This window comes from Tursiops truncatus, chromosome 10, assembly GCF_011762595.2.
Source record: "Tursiops truncatus isolate mTurTru1 chromosome 10, mTurTru1.mat.Y, whole genome shotgun sequence".
Classification (NCBI taxonomy): Eukaryota; Metazoa; Chordata; class Mammalia; order Artiodactyla; family Delphinidae; genus Tursiops; species Tursiops truncatus.
The window spans coordinates 26,197,768-26,224,306 of record NC_047043.1 but is presented as its reverse complement, the minus strand read 5'-3'; the positions used below and the strand labels follow the sequence as shown (position 1 = coordinate 26,224,306).

Here is a 26,539-nt window from a genome sequence, read left to right as displayed (position 1 = left end):
GCAGATACCCCCAAGTCTGGGTGAAATTGATTTGGGTACTCGTTGGAAAAAGCAGCTTTCAGCATCCAGGGAGTGGAACCAATAGGCATGAACACTTACTTGTGTAAAAGGAAGCTTTAATTAATATATATTTCTATCTCTAATATACACACATCGGGGCTAGATCTTTATCTTCACAATAAAATGTGTGCAAATGCTCTCTGCAGAGATGAGTCCCCACCTCAGTCGGTATAGAAAAGCATGATAAAGGTTGGAAAAAATGGATAAAAATGTTGAAAGAACCTCCAGTTCCTTATTAGGCGAAGATACAATATTTATTCCTTGTCTCCTGGGATAAATCTCTTCTGCCTATTGTCCGCCCAGTTCTCAGTGCTGATGCTTAATTTTCAAAACTTCTATATTACCAAGGGACCTACGACATCAGCCAAAGAAATACTCAGCAAGTACAAAATCTGTTCCAGGGAGCTGCTTTTGTGCAGAGGGAAAATTTTGTTCCTACAGGTTTTTAAGTGGGTACGAGGCAAGGAGATATCTGATCTGGGCAAAGCCATTACAATTTAGATCTCTATCTATAGAACATTTTTTTTCCTTAAAAAAAATTGGAAAATACAAGAAGTTTGGATTTTTTTCCCGATTCTTTTTTTGGAGGGGGAAATTGCATCGTAAGCTTTCGGAGAAACCCAACATGTCAACTACCTTTCCGGGACTAGTCCACGATGCCGAGGTATTATTACTTTTTTTTTTTTTTTTTTTGAGCGCGCGTGTGTGTGGCGGCGGCGGCGTGGCGGCGGCGGTGGCAGCTTCCCCTGTCTCTAATTTATATCGGACCGTTACGTTTAATTATAATCTGGCTTTCGGGGGAAGTTAAGGAAGGAAAAGGGAGAAAGTTCGTTATGACATCTGTCGCCAGGAAGGGCAACTCTCTGCCACGTTAAGAAACATTTGGCATAATGAGGGGAAAAACATAATCCTAATAATAAAGAAAGGGAGGAGGGGGTGAGAAGAGAGATAGAGATGGGAAAAAGATACTCAGAAAGGCAAAGAGATTGATGGGGTGGGGGGCGGTAGGTGGACAAGGGGGTGGGGAACACGCACCCCTTTTGGAATGGGCTTATTCTAGGAGACTAAAGCAGAAAGGGGGGAGTCGGATTCCCTGCCCCAAATGGTTAAGAAAATGAGCAAGTTGGGCGATTTGCACAGACTGGATTTTTTTTTAATATATAGATAAAAGATTTTGAGCAGCTCTGGCAGAACATCCCAGCGTGCACAGCCGCGGCATCTCGTCGTTGGCAGCGGGTTGGAGTGGCGAGGCGCTGCGCCTGCGGACGCTCTCGTTCTGCTGCCCGCAGCCCCGGAGTCAGTGGCAAATCTGGCTCCCGGGTCCGGCTCCCTGTGCAAGTTGGGCAGGGGCTGTGCGTGTGTGTGTGTGTGTGTGTGTGTGTGTGTGTGCGCGCGCGCGCGTGTGTGTCACCCGCACCTATATAGGGTGGGGGATATTTTTCCGAGCTCTCGACTGTGAGGACGAGGCCGCCCACCCCCAGTCCGCCTGCTCGCACAGGCTCCCCGGCGAAGGCGCGCAGCCCGGCCGCGGCTCGGCACGAGCCCTGCGCGCTCGCGCCCCTCGGAGAGCCGGAGAAAAGCTCCCGGCTCCGGGACAGCCGCGCCTCGGTTGCAAAATGACAAACCTCAAGTTTTTCTGCTCTCCCTTTTCCCCCTCTTCCTTCCAGATACGTCACGACGGATCAAACAGCTACCGTTTGATGCAGCTTGGCTGTCTGGAGTCCGTAGCCAATTCCACTGTCGCCTATTCCTCCTCTTCCCCTCTAACTTACTCCACCACCGGCACCGAGTTTGCGTCCCCCTACTTCTCCACTAACCACCAGTACACCCCGCTCCACCACCAGTCCTTCCATTACGAGTTTCAGCACAGCCACCCGGCCGTCACTCCCGACGCCTACTCTCTGAACTCGCTCCACCACTCGCAACAGTACTACCAGCAGATCCACCACGGGGAGCCCACCGACTTTATTAACCTGCACAATGCGCGGGCGCTCAAGTCGTCCTGCCTGGACGAGCAGAGGCGGGAGCTGGGCTGCCTCGATGCCTACCGCCGCCACGACCTGTCCCTCATGAGCCATGGCTCTCAGTATGGAATGCACCCAGATCAAAGACTCCTGCCAGGGCCCAGCCTGGGGCTGGCCGCCGCGGGAGCCGACGACTTGCAGGTAAATAAGCATGCGGCGAATTTGCGCCCTCCCCTCCTCTCCCTCCCCCTCCCGCGCCGTTAATAATCCGACTGTAAGCCGTCTCCCCGCGCCACCTCTCTCTCTCTCTCTCTCTCTCTCTCTCTCTCTCTCTCTCTCTCACACACACACACACACACACACACACACACGCACACATACACACCACTTAGGGAAAGTTATCAAAACAATTAAAGGAGGCGTGTGCCACTCTGTCCCTCTCATTGGAGCAGGCATTTCACCTGGACGCTCGGGAGTCCAGCTAGCTGCGGGCCCCCCCACTTTCCGGCGTTCTGCACTGAGGTCTTTTGTGAATCCACATTTCTGTCCCTGAGGCATGGGGTGGGGGAGATCACGTAGGCTGGGGTTGAGCCAACTGGACTCAGCGTAAGACCCGATGAGTTGATGACCAATCGTACCCTCAGTCTCGGAGCTTTGCTGCGTCTACCCGCGTGTTCCAGGCATTTGTCCCAGACTGAGCTTGTGGGGCGCGTACTATGAATTGAGGGGGCTGGTTTGTTCTCAGAACATTTGGGGGACCCTGAGCGCCAGCTAAAATTTCACCAAATATCCTAGATCGTTGTGGACAGTAAAGAATCGCAAATGTAAGCCTCAAAAATTTACCCCAATGAAAGGCTCTGCACAATGCAATTGGCCGGGGTGTGGGCATGAGCCTGATTCTCGCTGCCCGAGGACCACCCAATCCCGTCACCTGGCTGAACGAGTCACAACTTTGTTTTCACTCTCCAAGCCATTAATTTTTACAAAAGATGCAACTCCTTAGAAAGAAGGAAAGGAAACAAGGGAAGAGAGAGGGGGAGAGAAAATGAATAGGAAGGGAGGAAGAAAGGAGAAAAGGTAGGGAGGGAGCGAGGGAGAAAGTAATAAAGGGAGAAAGAGAGGAAGGAAGGAAGGAAGGAAGGAAGGAAGGAAGGAATTCAGATATGGTGAAGGCCATGACTCAATCAAATGATCTCTCCTACTTTCTCTCTTAATGTATTTTTGCACATTGTTTGCCAACAATAGAATATATGATTATGCAGACATACTGTCACAGCCACATTTCAAACAAATAAGTCCACACATGTCCCAAACAGAACCCAGAAGACACGAGTTTGTGCATTCTTTTGGCTGAAAGTACAGCTCTGCCTGCGAGTCCACACGAAGGTGGCCACTTTCTCCAAGGTCCCCACAATGAAAGGAGAGATACTGGAAGAGCACGAGTCGGAGACATAAGAGATCCCTCGTTGCGCACAGAAAATCTTTCCCCCTCACTTACCTCTGAGCAAGGGATTATTTAAAAATTAAAGCGAAAGCCCTTACAGTCCCAACAAAGAGCCCAAGCCACAAAATCCGCGCACGAGAAAAAAGGTTTGGCTCCATAAACCTTGCTTTCTACATTTACATTCACGAAATAATTTTATACGCTCAGGGCATTTTTACATTTTTCACAAGGATCTCCTTATGTCTCAAGAGGAAAAAAATCTGCCATTCAATGCTTAGCTCAACTAAAACCTATTTACTCCTTTTAATAGCCACGTCTGCCGCTGATTTTTTTGTATCTGTACAAATTTTTTTCCTGTGCTAGGCACAAAGCCGGGCATTTTTCAAAAGAGGGGATTAGAACATTTGCAAGCACGAGACAAAGAGCGAATCCCGTGCAAAAGAACACCGTAGTTTATCCAATTTTCGACTTAGTGCCATTCAACTGGTCATTTATGCAATGTCATCCGACCAAACAACATGTTTTACTTATGAGGGGGAAAAGTTTGTTAAGTGAAGAGACAAAGATTCATTTCCTCTAAGAAAATAAACATCTTAACGGTGCGCCAGAGACAGGGAGGGAAAGTGATTCACTTCCTTGGAGAACTTCTGGCCTCTACCTTTTCCATTTCAGACATTTTGAAAACTTTACTTTCATCCTATGTCTTTTAACATTCTTAACCTCCTTTTTGCCATTTTTTGCTCATAGTGAGGGAAAATTCATCATGAGAGAAACACTCCAAGACACTAGAAGAAATAGAGGAGAATGGTATATATTTATGCATCTATGTCTACAGAAGGGTGTATATACATTTTTGATACAGATATAGAAGCGAGTTGTAAGTTTGGCAAGTTATTTTCTTCCACTCCTCCTGGACTTAGTTGTCAGAATGAAAAAGAAAAAGAAAAAAAGTCATAGCTACTTTTAAAAAGAGAAATGGGGAGGGGATGTGTGGGAGAAACCCGTCTCTCTCCTTTTATTTCTTCCTTTTTAAAACATTCATCAGCATATGCCTCATTTCAAATGCAACAAATGTAAATATACTTTTCCCTGCACAGAATTTTAAGTGAAAGTCCAATGGTTTGGAGGGCGGTCTAAGTCTGCCTAACAGATGCAAACAGTCTTGTGGCTTCAGTTCCATCTTTGAGTCCCCTAAAAAGATTTGCTATGGCCAACAAAGGAAACTGTCACACCTTTTCCCATCACCGCTTTAATTTATGCTCAGTCTCCAACTTTTTTTTTTCATATTGATTTGATAATCACTTTAAGGCAGAACAGTTAAAATAAGAAAGAACTCGTGAGTAGGTTGAAAAGGGGGGTCTTACAGGCCTGCCTCAATATGGTGAAAATGGGGAAGCGAAAGGGAGCCAGGGCTGTAAAGGTTGTTTTGTAAAGTGGGTTTTTATTATGCACCGACTCTCTCCGCATTTACTTAACTCTTCACGGGCTGTTGGGTAGGTTAACACCCTTCAAGGCCTCTTTCAAGTCCAATACCTCGTTTGTTTGTAAAGGAAAATGAGCCTTTAACACATTTCGACTCAGAAAAAAGAAAGAAGACAGAGAGAGAGAAATTTTTATTTTTCTTAATCAAAAATCAGCAGACCTTTTCCTCCTTCCCAGCTCAAATGATCCCTCAATCCATTAGGAGGCTGAAGGTCTACAGTGAGTGACACTGAAGGTGTTTCCTCCATAAGACACACTTTGGGTAGCATGATAGGATGCTCCTACATCTGGGGTAAAACAGAACCCTCCTAAGATCTCCTGAATCCTGCACTTGAAATAGCTCCTATGAGCTCCCAAGAAACCCACAGTGCCAGACTTGACGCTTCTGGCGTCATTTGCTCCACGCAGAAAATGCCGTGGAAACTGTCTATATATATGCTGTGTGCCTTGATGGAGACTCAAAGCGTTTCTCATTCTCTTATGCCAAGATAAAAGGCGCTCCTGTGCTTTGAAGTGTAATATTGTATGGTGCTGTGAAATGCATACCTTAAAATTGATACAACTTTTAGATTGTGGTTTTTCTGACACTTTTTCCCCTTAAAATTGTGTGTGCTTCCAAACTTGCTTCAGCTCAGTGGTTGCATTTAAATGTCTACTTTGGGGTTATGGGGAGATGGGGTTCGGGGTGGGACAGGTTGAAAGACTTAACTAATGTATCTATTAGTATCTATATGAGTGATTTTCTTTCTTTTTCTTTTATTAAGGGCTCTGTGGAAGCCCAGTGTGGGCTCGTTCTCAATGGCCAAGGTGGAGTGATAAGAAGAGGTAAGTAACAACATATTAAAACTAAACATTCTTCTCTCATCTGTTACTTTGCCTTCAAAGTCCAGTGATGCTTTTAAACATCAGATCCCCATCTGATGATAGAGGAAACAATGACTCTTGGTCAATTACTCTTGTCCCACACAGGCATACCCACATTAAAAAGTTTCCCTTCCTCCACTGAGGCTTGAACCAGCCTGTGTCCAAAAGGCTGTGATAGAAGAGATTTGCTCTTCCTCAATGGAGCAGTGACAGAACCAAAGTTAGAGGCAAAAAAAAAAGGGAAAAAATCCTTCTCACACTCCCTTTTCCCATCACCACATCCTCGAGCAGAATTTCTGGTCTCTTTTACCCCTAAATGTGCCAGCCACAGCCTGGGTGTTTGAGGTAATGATGTTAGCTTGAGGCTTTGAGAGGTTAAATTCATTGGGCTTCAGGGAAGGCTAATGAAACACCAATATTGTAGCTGCCCTCATTTTTCTAAGTGTCCAGAACATTTCTTTCTTTAAGGGAGGGTGAGAGGAGGAGGTGGTGTTAACTGTACCGGATAAAGCTTTCTTGTTCCCATCTGTTGAGGGAAACATCTGAATCCAGAGTTACCCATGGAATTGGAAGGTGGGGGGTAGGCAAGAGTGGAGAGCTGTTGATTTTGGCTCAGACGCTGATGGGAGCTGCATCTCAAATATTCCATTTTGACAAAAGGTTTTGAACTATGACATTTTAAGGGCCTCAAGGCAGTGCCAATTTTGCTGGCTTCCCCACTTCACTGTACCCAGAGCCTCTGAAGCTTATTTTCCTAGCAAGCTGAGTAACCCGAGGAGCACACGAGGCAAGGCGGACCAGCTGTTACCCCAACTTCATACGAATTAATAAGATGTGGCCTATTCACTAGGACTAATTCCAGCTCCAGGGCCGCAGTTGTCTCTAGTAACCGAACCACTAAAAACAGAGTCATTTCTGATGGCACCAAATAAATGTCCTTCAGTCCCTCTCCACCCCTTTCAAAGCTTGTTAAAAGACTCCAGTGTTTTTCCAAAGAAAAAAATGCATCTATAGGAAGCAACGGATTATTCCATGTTTAAACTGCAGGTTTTACAACCCAATGTCCAATGTGAAACTCCGTTTAAATTGAGGTGGGAAGAAAACAGAGTTTTCCTTTGGGAAACTGACTATTGTCAGAGTGGATATTTGGAACTTCCATTAAATGGCTATTTAAATCTTTTGTTTCACCCCATGGCGATTTGAAAATTATTATTTTTTAAACTACTACTGTTGCTCCACAGAGATTTTAAAAAATGAGCCGTATTAAGCTTGTCAGACAGGCCAATACTCAGCCATTTTGAAATGACATGAAATAGGCCCAGACTAGTGAAAATTGAAATAAAATATACATATTATTGGAGAGAGGGATTAAAATACACAGTGAAAGAGGGACCAGGTGACGTGCTGATCCGGGTCTGTTGGGGTGCTCACACTAAAGGTGAGGCCAAGTACTCAGGGCTCCCGGAGATGTCGGTGGTGCTGAAGGACAGCGCCACTAATTAGAGCCCGGAGCTGTCTCCTCCCAGAGCCCGGCTCGCGCTACTGCGTTTTTGCGTTCAGTTCCGCAGTGGCTCCAACATCACCTTCTCAAATGCTTGGCAATTACATCCGATCGTACAATAGCTGGCAGGGGATGAGAATTATGAGGCCGAGGCGGAGAGCTGGAAGGGAGGCGGCTGTGCAATCCGTTGAATTTTCGTTAAGAGATTTAGGGGATAGCCCTCACCACCCGCCCAGGAAAGGCCAAAGCTCTCCAGTCACTACAAGATGGAAACTGCGTGCCTGTCCTCTCAGGGCCATGGAAATGGGCTTCCTTAGGTAACGTTTGATTGCTCTTGTAGAATTCGGCGTCATTCACCTAAAAATAGGAGCCGAATTTATTTTAAACCAAACATTGATCTTTTAGAAGAACGGCGTGGCTCCAAGGAGAGAGGGGAGGTAACTTGGGGTTTACGACTGTATTGTTTGACTAAAGCCTAAGCCTTCCCCCCTCCATGCAAAGGCATTCAGAATTTAGCTGCTGAGCTTATTCCATTTCCACGTGTCTTAGAGAAAGGCCAATTAATTTAGTTGAGCCTCGGAGACCAGGGTGTGTGTCTCTGTGTGTCTGTTTACTCTGAAAGGATCAATGTTCAGGACAATTTGCAAATGGATAGCAAGGAAGTCTTGCATTAAAAGGTGATGTTTGTCCTGCCGCCTGCCCAGCTCTTTCAACTCAGGACTCCCCGTTTTTGAAGAAACGCTAAGGAAGTCCCTTCTCTCTATTGTCACTGGTAGCACACAGGATTCTAACATCAATAGCTCGAGTCACCTTTGTTCATCAAAAATCGGGAGGGCTTTAACTCAAGCTCTGCTATGTCGCCATATTGTGCAATAGCTCAGATGGAAAAGTCTGTTTCTCTTCTAATCCATGCTTTACAGGTGACTCACCATATGAAACATGATTTCTTGAAAAGCAAAACTTTTTGCCATTTTTCCTCTCCTGCTGAGCTCTCGGATGAACTTACATTTCTAATGATTTCCAGAATTTACTGTGGGAGGAAAAAAATAGATTTCACTTCTCAAGACCCCTGGATGCTCTTTTAGAAAAAAGGACAGTGCCCTAAATGCCCTACACGAATTCATCAGGGAGAGGCTGTCCTGTTTGCAGTGTGGTATGTGTGCTTGTCGGGGGGAGGTGTGTGTCTCAGTTCTTTAAATTTGGCCACTTCTGTTTGCAAAGAACAAAATACCATTTCCCTGACTCACTCTGGTAAGTGGCAGTTACACTGTCTTTGCCTATAATGAAGCCCTATAGCCAAAGAACGCGGAAGAGGGTCAGCGGCGAGGTAATTACCACCTAGATAAAATATTTGCCACCGCGTCGGAGGTGCAGCTCCCCGAGCGCTCACTCTCGGTTAATGGTGTGCGCGATTTTGCCCGCAGCTCCGCCACTCCAACCATCAGAACCAATAATCTTTACTTTACCCTGTGCTCGCGTATCGATAGCTTCTCTCGCCTCCGGCACTGGCTTTGATATGTTAATATTTCTGAGTAGCAAATTCTGCAGAGATCATATTAATGTTGTACGTACAGAGTGGAGCTTTGCCTTCGTTGAATATTCAGATACTGGGTTTCAAAAGGCATCTCTTGAAGAAATGAGGCTTCTATTTACAGGAGTCGTCTGTGTTTTTAATCATTAAAAAAAAAAAAAGGAGAAGAAGAAAAAGAAAGGAAAACCCACTCTTCTTTTCCCCTTGAATTTTCCGAGGCTCCCTTATGGCCCCTTCCCCTTTGTCAGATGCTCATCCCTTTCATTTCTCGCTCTGAGAATTTAATAGTAGGACAACAATGTTGATGACGACGATGATGATGATGATGAAACTAATAGTGAGAGGATCCAGATTGGAAATGCAGGAGTAGGGGTTCAGTTGGCCCATGGCTTTCAGAAGAGGATGGAGATGAGATGAGAAGACCCAGCTTTTTCATATTTGGGTGGAAAGGGACATTTTGGCCCTGGTCTTTTTTTTTTGTGAAATCGGGATGGCAAACTCAAAAAAAAAAAAAGGAAGAAAAAAAAAAGAAAAAAGTGAAGAGGGGAAGCGCCCTTGTTTCGCTTTGTGATCACTCTGCCTTGCAGCCCCAGGCTAATTTCAGAAGCTTAAATACCGCCATAGCCTCTGGGCCACGCGGAGAGGGAGCGGACCCGGCCACGGGAAGGAAGGAGCGCTTACTGGATTGCCCGTGGCTACACAAAATACAAACTACTTTGAATCAAAACATTTTGGGGGAATTAATATGATCTGAACTCTGCACGTTTTAAGAGAGCTGGAGTGCGTCAGATCGCTTAGAGGTGACTGGCACACCAGCGGAGGCATTTACGCTGCGGTGCAAACACTGTCAGATCTGATTTAATTTAAAAAAAAAAAGCTTCCGTGAAAGGGGGCTTACCATCAGTCGCCCAGTCTGCCATTAACCGGGTGGATGGACCCGACCACTCTTCCCGTCTGCAGCCTTCACGGCTGCCCACAGGCGGCTTGAGCAGAAGGATGAGATTTCCTTTGTATTTTCGGGTTTCGCGAGGGCCCTGGGCTTTGGAACTGGAGTTAGAGAGAGACTTTGACTCTTTCAGCAGCTCCTGGAAGGAGTAAGATTAAAGCGGGGGGGGGGGGGAGTGAGAAGCCCTATTCCTTTTCTTTTGTCAGAGCCCCTGGAATCTCTGTTTACTTAAATCACCAAAACTCATCCCTGTGGCTCATTCACTGTGAAAATACTGTCAGAAATACACCTGGGGCTTCGCCTGCCGTCTTAGTGCCCAAACACAGATGCTGCAGATGCAGAATTCAGTCTCCTTTATATGAAGTATAAAATTCATGTACCGAAGGATCTAGAGGCATGGTTTGTTGGAAATCTATTTTAGGGGCAGGGGAGCTACTTTTCCATAGCCTACTGATGTCTCTCTAATTTCTTTATTGCTTTGGACATCACCAAAAGCCAAAGCACTCTCTGCACACACGTTACACACCGACCACTACCTTAAACCAGAAGGTCTCTCCGTGCAGACCTCCCTTTCTTTTGTTCTGCGTGGAATCTCGACCTGGATAAGCGCATTCAGACTTGGTAACCCAGTAATACCTGTAACGACCTATCCTTCCCCCAAACAGTGCAACTAGCTGCGGATGCGGCATCCGAGGCCTATTTGATTGCAGTTAGGCCCCTTATCCCTTTACTGTTTGATTACAATTAACATCTGCTTTGCGTGGAGGGAGGGGATTACGTGGGGCGAGGGGTGGGTAATTGGGACTGAGAAGGGCGAGAGGCTAGAGAGAAAGCAGCCGAGAATGCTCCTATCCTACCCCGTTTACACGCGCACCTCACAGAAATGCAGCCGCAGAACAAACAGGGACAGGAAACTCCTGTAATCACTTACACATTTTTTAATGTGTCAGAAAAAAACGAGCGATCACTGGAGATGAAGAAGGGGAGAAAAAAAATCCCTGCCATTTGTATTTCTTTCATTTGAATTGTAAACATCTGTTTGGCTGTAAGGCGAACAGAGCATTTATTTTGCTCTCCAGATTTGGTCTAATGATGTCAACACCGAGGCGGCGGCGAGTGGGGCGGCGCTGCGGCTTTGGAGAGGCTGCGCGCACGGGCCCGCGCCCGGAAGCCCGCGGGAAGTATTGATCGCACCTGCGTAGCGTGCGGGGCCTCTAGCCGTCCTCAGCTCTGCTCCGAGGCGGGAAGGCACCCGGAGGGGAAGAGTAGCTTAGAGGCAGCTTTAGGGGTTCCAGGGGAGCCGCAGTTCCTGGGAGAGGGCCCGGATTCTTACCTCTGCCCTAATTGCCTGGAAGGAGAAGAGGAAAAGCGGACCCAGGCAGAGGCGCCTGGCTTTCCGATTCCGTAGCTGCGTAAAAAGTGGGCGGGTCTTGTCGCGCTCTGCAGCTTGCGCCCAGCGCCGCGGCGGTTGTTCAACACAATGGTAAGGTTGAGTGGCCTTAACTCGGGTTAACGAGCACGCGTGCGTCCGTTTTCCGTTGTACCTCCTCACAATAAATAAGGGAAATAAATGGAGCAGGTGTGAGCATCCCCATTTTTGAGATGGGCAGACGGAGGCCCAGAATTACCCGCCTAAGGTCGCATGGGTCACTAGTTGGCCAACCTTTTACCTCTTTCCCTCCCCCACACCGTCCCCAGCACGCCAAGGCGGGTGCAGCCCCATCCCCGTGCTTTTTTGGCCTCACGGGATCTGACAAAGTCTGGCCGCTGGAGGATCTGCATCTCTGTATTTTGTGCTGGTTTTGTTCCCCACACAGGCTTTGGTTGACTTTTCACTGTAGTTGTGGCAAAGTTATCCCTTTTATGATAGCCACGTCCTAACAAGTGACCTTGAGTAGATGATTTCTTATGCTGTTACTATAGCTACCCATCTGAGTTTGCAGCATCACTGGAAGTAGGAAGCTCTATCTCCAAATGTCGATTTTTAAAATAGTAAATCCCATGGAAGTATTGCGTCTGTGCACTATGAATGGAAAAGGGGTGTACTCTAGAGAAGTTTGGCATGAGAACCCTAGCTGTGGCACCAGAGACACCCCTAACTGGAGTGCTGGGTCTAGAATGAATATTGCATAATTTCAATAAGAGCTGACATGCAACACAGGCACCAAGAGGAACTTCAGCTAGTGACACTGGGGAGGAACACTCTAAATGGCTTGACGTAGTTGACCCTTTCATGACTTTCCTTTTCTGAAATCTCATCATTGCCATCTGTAGTCTGGAGCCCCTTAGAGACGTCCCACCTTCATTCCAAATGCAAAACGCTGGTTATGTTGACCTATTACTCTTTTCTTTCTCCTTAAAAAATAAACCACTGGGAAGAAAGACATCAGGTTCCCCACATGCTGCTGTAAACTCTACAAGTTGCCAAATCTTTAACCAGGACAAGAGAGTTCCCCAAGGCTGCAGCAATGCCAAGTATCAAAGTAACAGAAATTCCCTTTAAAGATGCTGTGACATAAAAAATAAAAGACTCTAGAGTTGATGGCTAATCCTGAATACAAAATAAATCCTCCAGGCGATTTGTGTGTGCATAAAACATATTCTTAATATGCAGCCTGTGTGACTTACCTAATAAATGCTTATTTGAGCATAAGCCAGAAGGCTAACCTGGATGCAGGAGAGAAGACCCAGGGCCCAGAGAGTTCTCTCTTGGCTAGCTGGCAGACTCAGTGACTTCCCTGAGAACAGCTGGCTTTCAGCACAGGGGGTTCACTTTGCCCAAAGGGGGCAGTTTTCCAGTTGGAGAAAGCCCAATATAACTCCTTCTTTTACAAAAATTATAATCTTCTGCAACTCCCTAAATTTGATTTTTAACCTACTGCAGATTAACAGAGATAGGAAAGTTCTAAAATTGTGCCCTTTCCTTTCCTGGAAAACAACACGTACACGGATAATGAACTTGAGACCGGTTGGGTCAGAGTCTTGTGTTCTCCACTGTGTGTGTACTGGCTAGCATGCAAGAGAGGAAGATTTATGTAAGAATATAAATTTGCTGATGATTCATGGTGACCATAGTTGAAAGCCCATTTTCAGGAGAAAATGTGTGAATTTTGAGTAAAAACATTATTATTTATTTCCTTTCTTTTTCTTTTCTTTTCTTTCTTTTTTTTTTTTTTTTCGGCTGTGCGTGCGGCTTGTAGGAACTTAGTTCCCTGACCAGGAGTTGAAGCCAGGCCCCCAGCAGTGGAAACTCAGAGTCCTAACCACTGGACCACCAGGGAACTCCCTTATTTTCTTAATATTTTTGCTTCAGGTGACCTCACTATTGCCTAAGTCCTAAAGCTAACAGGGTCATGATTCTTACAACACAACAATAAAACCCAGATTCACTGATATCTAGCTTACTTTCCTGTTCATCTCAACTTTTGACAGGTCACTTGAGTTTACTTTTAAAATACATTTTGCATCTAGGGGTAAAAAGTGAGAGTATCAGTGAAAGTATAGTGGTAGTTTCTAGACCAGAAATCTGCAGAAATTATTATTATTATTATTTGTTTAAAAATTCTCTCTGAGATTGTGAGGTGGGGAAGCACAGTTGAATTTGTTTTTCCAGCTCCTGAGGCAGGCATTTGTATATTTTTTCGCTATGTTGGCCACAAGTTTAACTGCCAAGAAGAATTTCAATTCGATCATTGAGACTATGACCTTTCAGGCTTCAAACTGAGGGCAGGTTTCCAGACACCAGCATTGGGAATTTAGCCAAGTGTACAGGACTCGTCTTCCAGCCTGTAGAGAGCTGGCTGCTTGGATGTTCTCAATATCCGGTCCTGTGTTTTGGAGTAGGGGGCATTCAGGGTGATCTCCAGCCTCGGAATGCTTAGGGAGAAAGACCCGGGTCCTAGCACTTTCAGGGGAATCTTGGATAACTGTAGGACAGCAGGAGGAATTCCAGAAAGCACAGGGGTAGAAACACTTTAAGAGTGGGGCAAAGTTAGCCTGTTCTCTGCACCCAGGTCCAGGGCCCCTTTGTCCTTTTAAACGTCCTCCCAGATTCCTTAGCCCTGGTGCCTAGAAAACACACCTGAATCTGAATGCCACAGACCTGATGGACATAACATTCCATCTGAGCTGCTCACTCAAGGAAGGGAAGGCAGGTGGTGACTCCTACACCAGTGCTTCTCAAAGCGTAATGAGCAAAACTACAAATAGAACTACCATACAACCCAGCAGTCCCACTACTGGGCATATACCCTGAGAAAACCATAATTCAAAAAGAGCCATGTACCAAAATGTTCATTGCAGCTCTGTTTACAATAGCCAGGACATGGAAACAACCTAAGTGTCCATCCTCGGATGAATGGATAAAGAAGATGTGGCACATATATACAATGGAATATTACTCAGCCATAAAAAGAAACGAAATTGAGCTATTTGTAATGAGGTGGATAGACCTAGAGTCTGTCATACAGAGTGAAGTAAGTCAGAAAGAGAGAGACAAATACCGTATGCTAACACATATATATGGAATTTAAGAAAAAAAATGTCATGAAGAACCTAGGGGTAGGACAGGAATAAAGACACAGACCTGCTAGAGAATGAACTTGAGGATATGGGGAGGGGGAAGGGTAAGCTGTGACAAAGCGAGAGAGAGGCATGGGCATATATACACTACCAAACGTAAGGTAGATAGCTAGTGGGAAGCAGCCGCATAGCACAGGGAGATCAGCTCGGTGCTTTGTGACCACCTGGAGCGGTGGGATAGGGAGGGTGGGAGGGAGGGAGACGCAAGAGGGAAGAGATATGGGAACATATATATATATATATATATATAACTGATTCATTTTGTTGTAAAGCAGAAACTAACACACCATTGTAAAGCAATTATACTCCAATAAAGATGTTACAAAAAAAGTAGTGAGCATATGAATCACCTGAGGGACTCGTTCAAATGCAGACTCTGACTCAGAAGGTCTGTGGTTGGGCCTGAGATTCTGCATTTCTAACACGCTGCCAAGGAGATGCCAGTGCTGCCAGTTGAGAACTACCCTTTGAGTAAAAATATTGGACAACACTCTCTTGCCCATTTTTCTTCCTCCACCTACTTTTTTCTCATTTCCCTCATAGAACTTGACCGTTTTCTGGAGATGGGTCTTAAGATTACCCATAACTGAAGAAATACAATGTATGCTCAGAAAAGCAACCTTTGAATTTGAACTTGCCACTGAACCTCCAAAGCTCTGCCCTCAGATATTCAGGGCACAGGGAGGAGCCTTGGATCCTGAGGCTGTACAGCCACTGCATTAGCAGCGTGGACACTGGCTCAGGATTTTTGCGTTAAGGGAGGATCCGGCAGTAGGAAACCCTCCCCACTGATGATCACTTTGGGTCCTCAAGTCTACTTCAGCTGCCTGAGGTTAGGGGATGTTCTCTGTTATTCCTGGAGGAGAGAAAAGCTCCAGGGGGCTTTCTGGACCTTGGAGACAGAAGGCTTCTGCTCCAGGAGCCCCAGCAGGGCGAAATTGCTTTAGTGATTTTGCTAACAGCAGTTAACTTTGCTTTGTTCTCTACTAGTAATAACGATAATAACAAATACAGTAACATTATTGGCCATTAACATTTAATGTGTTACTCTTACTATGTTCTAAGTCTGGTGCTGTGTTTGATTGTGTGTGCTGATCCTGACGGCTGACATATGTAGAGAAATTTGACCAATTATCCACTCACATGGGTTGGGAGTTTCTGGCAATGGGCACATGATTTTTAGTGGTACCTGGGGATTGAATGACTCTGGTGCCTATAGTTGTTAGATGATCGAGGGGAGAGAGATGGCGCTTCTCAAACATTTTAGAAAAGAGCTTCAAAACTTTTCTCTATATAGTAAGTCATGGATTAAAAAAAAAACCTATCCATTGTGTATATGCATGCACATACAAAAACACACACACACAGAGCCATGGATATATAATATCTACCCTTTGTGGGTATTTACCTAATTGAAGTGTTTCTTGTTGTGGATGATGTCAAAATTAAATTTGGTGGGCCAGCCAACACTCCATAGGATGCTAATTTTGGCTAAAATATTTTAATTTTTATACCCTCACAAATATTTTCTGTGTGATATTTGAAAGACAAACCTTGAGTGTTATTTGAAAGGACATCTTCAGAGCAGCTTTCTGAGATGATCCAGGTGATATATGTATAAGGAAGATTGTGCCAGGTGTTTCCAAATCCTATGTAGTGTTGTGATAGTAAGTTTATCACATGTGTTTTATGTTGTTATCTGCTCACACAGTCACTAATATATAATATACATTTCCCTCCAAAGGTGGCACCTGCGTGGTCAACCCCACAGACTTGTTTTGCTCTGTCCCTGGTCGTTTGTCCCTTCTCAGTTCTACTTCCAAATACAAGGTGACCATTGCTGAGGTGAAGAGACGCCTCTCACCACCTGAATGCCTCAATGCTTCACTCTTGGGAGGCATTTTGAGAAGGTAAGAAAAAGGTGTTTTCTGGCACTGCGGTCTTCTAACTGTACTGGTACCACGCTCCCCAACCCTCAGCCCTTACATTTTCTGTCCCATGTTGAATACCCCATGTGGTCAAGTCTTCTCATCATTTTACTCCGAATGTCAACCTTCAAAACCTAGCTTTTGTTTGTTTTCGGACAGAGCAAAATCCAAGAATGGGGGTCGCTGCCTGAGGGAGAAACTGGATAGGCTTGGCCTGAACTTGCCAGCCGGAAGACGGAAAGCAGCCAACGTTACCCTCCTCACTTCCTTAGTTGAAGGTATGACTTTTTAGCTCCGCAAGGTAATGATGGAAGGTTAGCAATTCTTTGAAATTCACGTTTGTTTGATTATGCTGTTTCATTTTTGTCTATACTGTTACGATAGTTACAGGTGAATTTCCCAACTAATCATGATAATGAAGATTAAATTAGACTTAATATAAGGCTTAGATATTGATTCATAAACTATCATCTGATTTACTAATCTTGGCAGTAATAGGAGAGAAGATAACAATAGAAGATTTAGGTACTTAGACAAGTATTCCCCACATAACAGCAACAAAAAAACTCTGCAATTGTCATTTTTATTATTGTTTATTTTAGCATTCAGATAAATCTGGTTTAACTCATTGTTATTCAGTGCAACATGATCTACAGGATAAATAATCATCCTTTATAGAGAGTTCACAGGACTCAAGGCATGGCACCAAGCCTGAGAGCACATTGTATTAATCCGATAGACATCTCTTAAAGTACAGTGAAGTTCCACGGCTTTATGTGTGGGTAAGCTGACTCACAGAAAGGTTAAGGTTCGCCAGTGGGGTAGACGCAGACGTGGAAACATACTCCCAGAAGTTTTTGTTTTCCAATTTACCTTTTCCCTTGTGTTTCTTCTGTAAGAACTAAACTTTACATATTCTCATTCAGTCTTCTAAGAAGAGGTATTATTGGAGACCTTTTAAACTTTGTGGAGGAGCTTTTGAATTCAAAGGAGAGTTCTTCCATAACCTAGAATGCTATTGTTTCAAATATGAACGAAGAAGCCTTTTTGCCAAGACTTATCTGAACACACCTATGACACTTTTCTTGCATTGGTTTCTCACTTGACCATAAGACACTGTAGGAAGTAAAAGGTAAGTGAAACATACAAACAAACATCTTGCCTTTTTCCAAATTATCAACACACACTACTTACTGAACAACTCTGTGAAGTAGTGTGTTCTTGACCTTGGTCTTGGCAAAATTGCTTTGGTGATTTTGATATTTTTAAAAAAAAATATTTATTTATTTATTTAGGCTGCACCAGGTCTTAGTTGTGACACACGGGATCTTTAGTTGCGGCATGTATGTGGGACCTAGTTCCCTGACCAGGGATCAAACCCGGGCCCTCTGCATTGGGAGTGCAGAGTCTTACCCACTGGGCCACCAGGGAAGTCCCTGATTTTGCTATTAACAGGTATCTTTGCTTTACTCCCTAATTGTAATAATGATAACAACCACAATAGTATTATTGGTCATGAACATTTAATAAGTGTTAACTGTTACTATGTTATATATCTTGTGCTGTTTGCTGTGTGTACTAATACTAAGAGCTGGCATATGGTAAAGGGAGTTGACCCATAATCCATCCATGGGGGCTGGGCATACTCAAGGAAGAGCAAAGTAGAAAAAAATGACTCATGGATTGATTCTAAAGAGAGACAGATTCCTGCTTAATTTAAGTGAAAACATCATGAAAATTATAGCTATCTAACAAAAGAACAAAATCTGTTCAAAATATAAGAGTGGATTCAAGAATCACATGAATCGTAGAACATGATTGGTTCTCAAACCCAATTCCACAGTAAAATCATGGGCCTGGGCCCCATTCCCAAACCACTTGAAATGCAGTCTCCGGGGGTATGGCATAGGTATCTACATTTTCAAAAACACCCCCTGATGTATAATGAGGTTTAAGGATCATTGACTTAAATGTTCCTTGAGATACTTTTCATGTAACTGGTGTGAAAAGTAAAGGCCCTAAGAGAGACCTTGATCCAAGGTGTCTGTGAATGTCTATCCAGTAAAACCTGAAGAACCCTAAAAGGGTATATTCAGAATTCTTCTTATTGATTTTTATGTTAGCCCAAAACACCAGAGCACCCTGTGTGGGAATCATTGATGGACGCTCACAGAAAGGATATAGGTTAAAACGTGAAATCCTAGGACAATCTCGTGGTCTTGCCGTCTACTCTTCCAGCAAAACTCTCCTATCACAAAAGTGCTTCGCTTGTGTTCACCTCTGCTCACAGAGGTGTCACATCAGCCTTGGCTGATGGAACTTGAGATTGTATCCTTCTCAGATACATCTCACTTTAACTGGATGCTTTTGAAATCCCCCAAATATTCATGGTGTAGAGAAATAAATATTTTATTGTTGAATTCCAGGCATTCTGATGGAACTGAGGAAATGAGATTTAGGGGCAAAGGGACCTTTTACATTCCTCAACTCCCCACATGTTACATTATGACCCTCAAATGTGTGCATTCTCTCTCTCTCACACACACACATGCGTCTTAAGTTTCACTACTATGTACTATGTTCTATGGTATTTTTATTCTATTTCATATTTTTGTATTCTTTTAAAATGCTGATTGTAAACCCACTACTTTTAAATGCTGAGTGTAAGCCCACTAAATTTATTTCAAGACTCATTGTTGAGTCATGGGTCATGACCCATGGTTTAAAAAACTACAAGTGGTCTTAGGACAAGAGGAGAACCTAATATGTGTGACCTTTGTCCTCTTTGTGCTAACATGGATTTAATTCAGTTATTTCAAGCTTGTTTTGCTTATACCATTTTAGCTGGTAAATTAAAACTTTACCATGGTTACTGGTTGGTATTCATAGACCTTGAATTGACCATGTCTTTGGTAATATTTTTGCCCCTCAATCAAACATTTTTGCGGGAGCCAGTGACATTTTAGATTAGTTTTTTCCAGAAATTCTAAAATGAGATTTCCAACTGTCAAAAATGGTCCATCAGCTTTCTTATAAACCTAAGGTTCTGTAGGAAAGAATACTAATTGTTTTCATCATTTAGAAACTTTTTATCTTCCTGATGGCCCAAGACATTGCTGGGGTTCAGTCCAGCAATGGTTCAATCCTTCCCCATTTTGGTACAGCACTTGAGAACAAGATAATTCTGACTGGCTTTATTCCTCCTCGACCACACTTGGAAATAAATCTCCTTAAGGTCGACCTTCTGCGACTTTTTAGTACTTGTCTCGGCCCCTTTGTGGGGATGCTTTGAATACAGCCTTGCCATTGATGCTGTTTTGATAAAAATCCCAAAGAAAGAGTAGTGTATGGGGACCCTGCTAGACTCTCCATGCAGACATGATTTACCCTTTGTCAAGATTCAATCAGTGAACAGTAAGGTACCTTATAACAGGGAATGAAATTAGCAAATGAAGGTATGATTTTCAAAAACTACCCTTGTCACTAACCTCACAGTGGTTTCATCGTGATATTCCTAGGTTTCCACATTTGCCTTGGGTTTTCAATCATTTTGTTTTAAATTATTTTATAATCATTTCCCCCTGTATTTCTTTCTTTTTTTTTTTTTTTAAGGAATTTTGCCTTTTTTATTTTAAATTTTTATTTATTTATTTATTTATGGCCGTGTTGGTTCTTCGTTTCTGTGCGAGGGCTTTCTCTAGTTGCGGCAAGCGGGGGCCACTCTTCATCGCGGTGCGCCGACCCCTCACTATCGCGGCCTCTCTTGTTGCGGAGCACAGGCTCCAGACTCGCAGGCTCAGTAATTGTGGCTCACGGGGCTAGTTGTGGGATCCTCCCAGACCAGGGCTCGAACCTGTGTCCTCTGCATTGGCAGGCAGATTCTCAACCACTGCGCCACCAGGGAAGCCCCCCCTGTATTTCTTTTAAATGGAGTCACTCTACTAATAGTGCCATTCTAGCATCGTTGTCAAATCAACATCTTAGAGTCATTATTTTAGGGACTATTTTAGGAATTTATGAGAGGGCTATTTCATGCAAATTTATAATATTTAAATTATTCACAACATTTCTGTTACAAATAGCATTGCGCCTAATAATCAGTGGGATGAAGAACTCAAGACTGACTAACTTTTTTCACCAGATAAAGTTGTTTGGAAAGTGAACATTTTAGTAAGGCACATATTTAGAGTGGGGATTTTTTTTCGGTCCACGTAGCACAGATATATTTGACCTACAATGAGATATGAGTATTTGAATTCAGAGTCCACTGAATGTAATACTGGATCATATTCCTTTTTTACCCATATGTCTTCATTTAATGGGGTTTAGATATATAACTAATGGTTGGTACAACTTCTTGTACCCACTTTATCATAAGCCTGGAGTTCTTTTTATTTTCCCTTGTTAATCACATTGCTATGACTTCTCCTTTGTCCACTCTGGTATCTATAACATTAGAGAGTTGTCATTTTCTGGAAAATTCAGGGGATTAGAATTGCTTAACCCGATTCGCTGATCTTCCTGAGATCTTGGGATAATCCCAGACTCTTCCAGAGTGGGAGAAATGCTATATCTGGAAAACATTCAAAGAGTTTGGCCAATATTATTGTTCTAGTTCTAATACTCTTGCTATATATTTATTATTTATGAATCACCAATTAGCTGCTTCCTCTATATTTTATTCCAGAACAATCTTTGCAATGTTGGTGGTTGTTAAAACAAGTATAAGGGGTCAATTATGGCAGGAATGAGGAGTCATTCCCGTCTATCTCTCCCACCTCACTTGAGGTTTTCCAAGATGGCCAAAGTTATGGAGTGCTGCTGGAGGGAAGTTTTGTTCCCTTGAGTGGGGTGCTTTCCTGGGACTTGCAAAGGCTCATAGAGCATTCTCAGGCAGCACCAGGAGTTCCAAAAACATAGTTAAGTCCTTAAACATAAATGCCTTGGCTTTCAGTTTGTCATGACCAGATATCAAGTTCTGTTTATATATATATTTAAAAAACAGTATGGGGCAGTGAAGGGTATAAATATGCATCAGCAAAAGAAAGGGGACCATTTACACATATTGTGTGTGGTATCTATTCACTCTTTTCAAATCTAAACCTTTAGTCCCTTTTGCCTCCTTCTTTAGTTTTCCCTCCCTCCTTCCTTCCTTCCTTCCTTCCTTCCTTCCTTCCTTCCTTCCTTCCTTCCTTCTTTCTTTCCTTTCTTTTTAAAGTAAGCTCCCAGCCCCTGTCCTGCACACCTCACCTCATCCCTTGGCCTAGTGCCTCCACCTCTGCCCCCAGTAATAACACTTTTGACATTTGACTGACTTTGGGCAGGTTGCTTAACCTGACTGAGCTTCATTTTCCTAACTTACAGATAAGGATCACACTATCTGTGATGTTTAGGGTAATGCTAGCTGTTATAACAGTTAATTTCCAAATTTTCAGTGGCTTAACACAATAGAAGCTTATTTCTCACTCTTCACAGATGACGTGAGTGTTTCTCCCCCGGGCCCTTCCTTCCTCTTAGTCTCATTCAGGGACCAGAGTACTTCCACCTCTAGCTATGCCCTCCTCTAGGTCCTGAGAGCCCTAGGCATTCAGCTCACAATAAGGAAAGACACGATGGTGAAAGGACACAGCTTCCAATCCACTTGGCCAGGAATTGGCCCACGTTGCTACCGTATACATTCCATGACAACTAGTCCCATGGCTATGCCTAATTCCAGAGGCATGAGATATACCAGAAAATGTAGTGTCTAGCTGGGCAGAATCTTCTCAGCAACAACTCTGTAGTATAAAAGAAAGGACAAATCTTGGACGGTCCAGCTCCCATTTCTGCCACATCTGTCTTGTGTGTCTTTTGTAGAATTAAATACATTTGCTACATTAAACACTTGACACAGTGGGGCAAAGAGACACTTAATAAAAATTAGTACCTGTTCTCTTGTCTCTTTCTCCCTAAACAATAGTGTTACTTAATAGCAGAATTTACTCAGGATCATAAAACTTTAACCCTGGAGGGAAATGGAAGATTGAGTAGTCTAAGGCAGTGGGACATAGCGCACGTGGTTAAAGAGTATGCTTCTGGAGCCAAATAACCTTGTTTGAACCCACTTCTACCACTTACTAGCTGTGTGCTCTAGGGAAAGACTCACAACCTCTCTGAGCATCAGTGTCCTTACCTATAAAGGGGTGTTAATAATAGTACCCTCCTCATAAGGTTGTTGCCGGAGCGAAATCAGAATGTTTATAAAGCAGTTCACAGGGTGCCCAGCACAAAGTTGGTGTCGATAAATTTTAGTTATCTTTATTCTCAAATGAGAAAACTAAGGTACAGTGAGATTAGCCATTTTGCACAGGATCACGGGAGCAGCAAGGAGGAGAATCCAGGTCTTCTGGTTTGCAACATCACCATGTGTTTTCCACTCGGATTTATGTTAGTGGCATGGATTCTGAACAGTTGCATTGCTAAACTACTTCTGAATTTAACTATATATTTATAGTTAGAGTTACAACAGTTATAACAATATAACTAAGGAATAGAAAGAGTTATCAATTCCTGAGCCTGTTTTTCACCATGGATTGGACATCCGTGCTGCTAGGAATCCTGGGCAAGCTTGTGGGGCTTTTTTGCATCCAATAGTACAAGCTGTTTTTAACATCCTGATGCACCATCTGCTGCCACTTAATCCCCCAAAGTTAGGATGACATTAAATCTTGGTTCTTTCTGTTTTTCTGGAATAATTATCAATAGTGTCTCTTGTACTTTCAAAAGGGTGCCAATCTAGTTAGTTAGTTAGGAGACTATCCTACAAAACCTTTTCCTTCCACTTCAGCCAAATCAACCTAAGGTAGGAGACAGGAATGTTATCACTTGGTGCTATTTCCCCTTTGTCTTTAATCCTGAGCCTATATGATTGCATTTCCAAGAAACCAGGGAAAAGAACGATCAACTTGACAATGAATGCTTTCCTATAAACGAGATATTAGGGAGCAAGTTTTCTTCGTACGATTTGTCCATGGCTTTTTAATTTAGGAAGAGGTATTGTTCGCTACTTGAGGCTTGTAGGATTCAGACGCCAAAATCCTTTTGCCAAGTATCAGTGATAATACACGCACAGGGCACACTCAGCATTATTTGCTCTTCTCACGGAATTTAGGACAAAGGTGCTATTCCCCTTGTCTTCACACAGGTACCAGAGTGGGTTTCTCTGGGTGTGTGGAGCTTAGGGCTAATCTCTGAGGACGCACAGCATGGCTGTAGGTCTGAAAGGACCATCGTCCCAACATAACTCCTTCACCAGCCATTCCAGATATCACATTTCCACCTAAGTCCCTCCTCTGGGATAAAGGTTTCCAGCTTTCTTCTAAAACTGTATGTGATATTAAAAGGGTAATACATTGACCCCTTGTTATATTGTTATAATAGTTCTAACTGGTGCTCACTTTAGTCACACGATGACCTGGAAGAGCCTAATCACTAGGGGACCCTGGTGTCCCCTTTTGCACACAAACACTCTAGCATTGACAATGTCTTCTCGGGCACAGCTTTGCGTTTCAGAGCTGCCAGTGGAATTGGACTCAATAAGTAAATGCGAGTGCAGTCTGTGTTAGTCATTTTAAGGTCTTTCTTGGAAAAATGCCTTTTTTTTTCAGACTTATAGGTATTATCTGTAAATTTCTTATTCTAAGTCATGGAATGGTTTCTATCGAGAGACCCTGCTTTGATAATTGATCATTAGGTAACAATTCGATATTGTTGTCTAATATCTGAGAACTCATGTCTATCAGAATTTTCAATAATTGATCTCAGTATCTTACAATATTATGGATAAATAGACATCATCTCAGAGGAATCTTCTTAAATCATTTGCTTACTTCCTAATAGTGCTCCCCTGACCTGTATCTTACGGTTTCATTCATTTTCAGGGAGAAACGTGTTTACATGTAGAGGGTAGAGGAAATAGGCTATTGCACATATGCCCTTGTGTCTGACTGTGTGCTTGTGGTGTGCTTGGATTCCTACTCCTATTCTGGCACAAAAAAACAAATGTATCCAAGCCTGTTCGGCTCAGTCCTGCCTTTGCCCCTTTGGTCCAGCATGCTACTCACTCCTGCAAATCACGAAGCTTCCTCAGAAGCACGTCTCTGCATTACTTTCCTAGGTTTTTTCTTTTTTCTACTATGCTCTCTTTCAAAGTTCATGCCAACTAATGCGCTTCTCAAAACTCAGTTTCTGCTTTTCTCCATTGTTTACATTTGTCAAAATGGGTAGGTGTTCTAATAAAATGGTAGATTGTAATTATTCCTAATGATGTCTAACTCCTACTGAATAGTAATGAAAGTTTTGGAATTGCTTAGGTTTTAATTTACAACAAGTATTTGAGTTTAGATGAAATCTTTCTAAGAACTGAGTCAGAGAGCAGTTTTGCTTTTTAATTAATATAGTTTTAAGTAGGTAATTCGTTAGATGGTAAAAATTCAAAAGTTACAAAGGATATATAGTGAAATGTCTCCTTTTCACTCTATTCCCCATTTAGATCCCCTCCTGGAAGAAACAAATGTTACTGGTTTCTCTGTTTCCTTCCAAGGATATATATGTGTATGCATAGTTTTGGTTTTTATTTTAAAAATTATAGCACTCTATACACACTGTTCTGCACATTTTTCACACATTATCTTAGTTTTATTTTCAGTTTTTACAAGTTGTTCATTCTTTTAAACATGCACAGTATTCCGTTGTTTGAGTGCATCATAATTTAGTTAACCAGTGACCTACTAAATATCATATAGGTGTTTTTAATCTTTGGCTATTACTGATAATGCTACAATAAGCAACCTCACACTTACATAAATAATTCTTCAGATATGCAAGTATATCTGTTCAATAAATTCCTAAGAATGTGTTGCAGGGTCAAAAGATATTTGCATTTGTAATTTTAAAAGATTATTGGAGGGAAGAGATATGGGAACATATGTATATGCATAACTGATTCACTTTGTTATAAAGCAGAAACTAACACACCATTGTAAAGCAATTATACCCCAATAAAGATGTTAAAAAAAAAAAGATTATTGGAAGATGGCTCTTTACAGTGGTTGTAAATTTATAATTCTATCAGTGATGGGGGTAAGAAGCATCGATATGTTAGTACTTCCCTATACTCTAGCCCAAGCAGGGTGCTATCAATTTTTTGATCTTTGCTCATTTGAGTGGAAAAAAAAATAAACTACCTCTATTATGAAGGAGGTTGAGTATATTCTTAGGAGAATTTTATGAGCTTTTTTGTCTGTTCACTTACTTTGTACCAATAGGGTAATGTTTTACATTTTTCTCATTCATTTGTAAGTGCTCATCGTATATAAGGAAAACGGGCCGTGTGCCTCTGATATGAGTTGCAAAGCGTCTCCACCCCTGGCTCTGGTTTGTCTGTTTACTATTATGAGTTTTTTGTTTGGTTGCTTATTTGTTCAGATCTATGTCATGCAGAACTTTTTTATATTGATATAATCATATTTCTCATATATTTTATTCCATGGCCTTTCATTTTTATTGTAATATTTTGAAAGTCCTTTTTTATCCCAAGATTATAAAATATTTCTCCCATGTTACCTTCTAATTACTTTGTGGATCTATATTTTATGTTTAAATCTTTGATCCATCTGGACTTTTTGTTGTTGTTGGATGTATGATATAGATCTAATTTTACATGTTTTTTTCCCCTGGATGGCCAGCCCGTTGTCCCAACATCTTTTATTGATAATCCATTTTCCCCTACTGTTATGAAAAGCAAGTTTCATCTTACACTAAATCTCCTTAAACAAATATACTTTTTTAATCGACTGATGACTTTGGTCCCCTAACAGTGTCTCTCCTTTACCCCACCACATAGCCATTTTTGTTTCTAGAGTGTGTATTATATCAGCCAATAAGGCAGAACTCAGTATGCAAGAACCCAGATAGACAGAGGTCTTTACAGTTTAATATTAACTCCATGGTAACTGGGTTTTTTTTGCGGTACGCGGGCCTCTCACTGTTGTGGCCTCTCCCATTGCGGAGCACAGGCTCCGGACGCGCAGGCTCAGCGGCCATGGCTCACGGGCCCAGCCGCTCCGCGGCACGTGGGATCTTCCCGGACCGGGGCACGAACCCGTGTTCCCTGCATCAGCAGGCGGACTCTCAACCACTGCGCCACCAGGGAAGCCCTGTTTTCTTTTTTATTTATATAAGCCACAGAATCCTTGTTT

At 42.9% G+C, this 26,539-nt stretch overlaps 1 protein-coding gene across 1 annotated transcript in view; it reads left to right on the top strand.

The window, feature by feature from the left end:
- The first annotated feature begins 685 nt into the window (after positions 1-685).
- The window catches only part of TFAP2D (transcription factor AP-2 delta), a 54,666-nt gene continuing 28,812 nt past the window's right edge, over positions 686-26,539 (top strand). The window contains exons 1-5 of the mRNA XM_033863678.2: positions 686-724; positions 1,728-2,225; positions 5,715-5,775; positions 16,118-16,283; positions 16,461-16,579. Coding sequence (XP_033719569.1) covers positions 686-724; positions 1,728-2,225; positions 5,715-5,775; positions 16,118-16,283; positions 16,461-16,579 — 883 coding nt within the window. The remainder of the gene's footprint in view (positions 725-1,727; positions 2,226-5,714; positions 5,776-16,117; positions 16,284-16,460; positions 16,580-26,539) is intronic.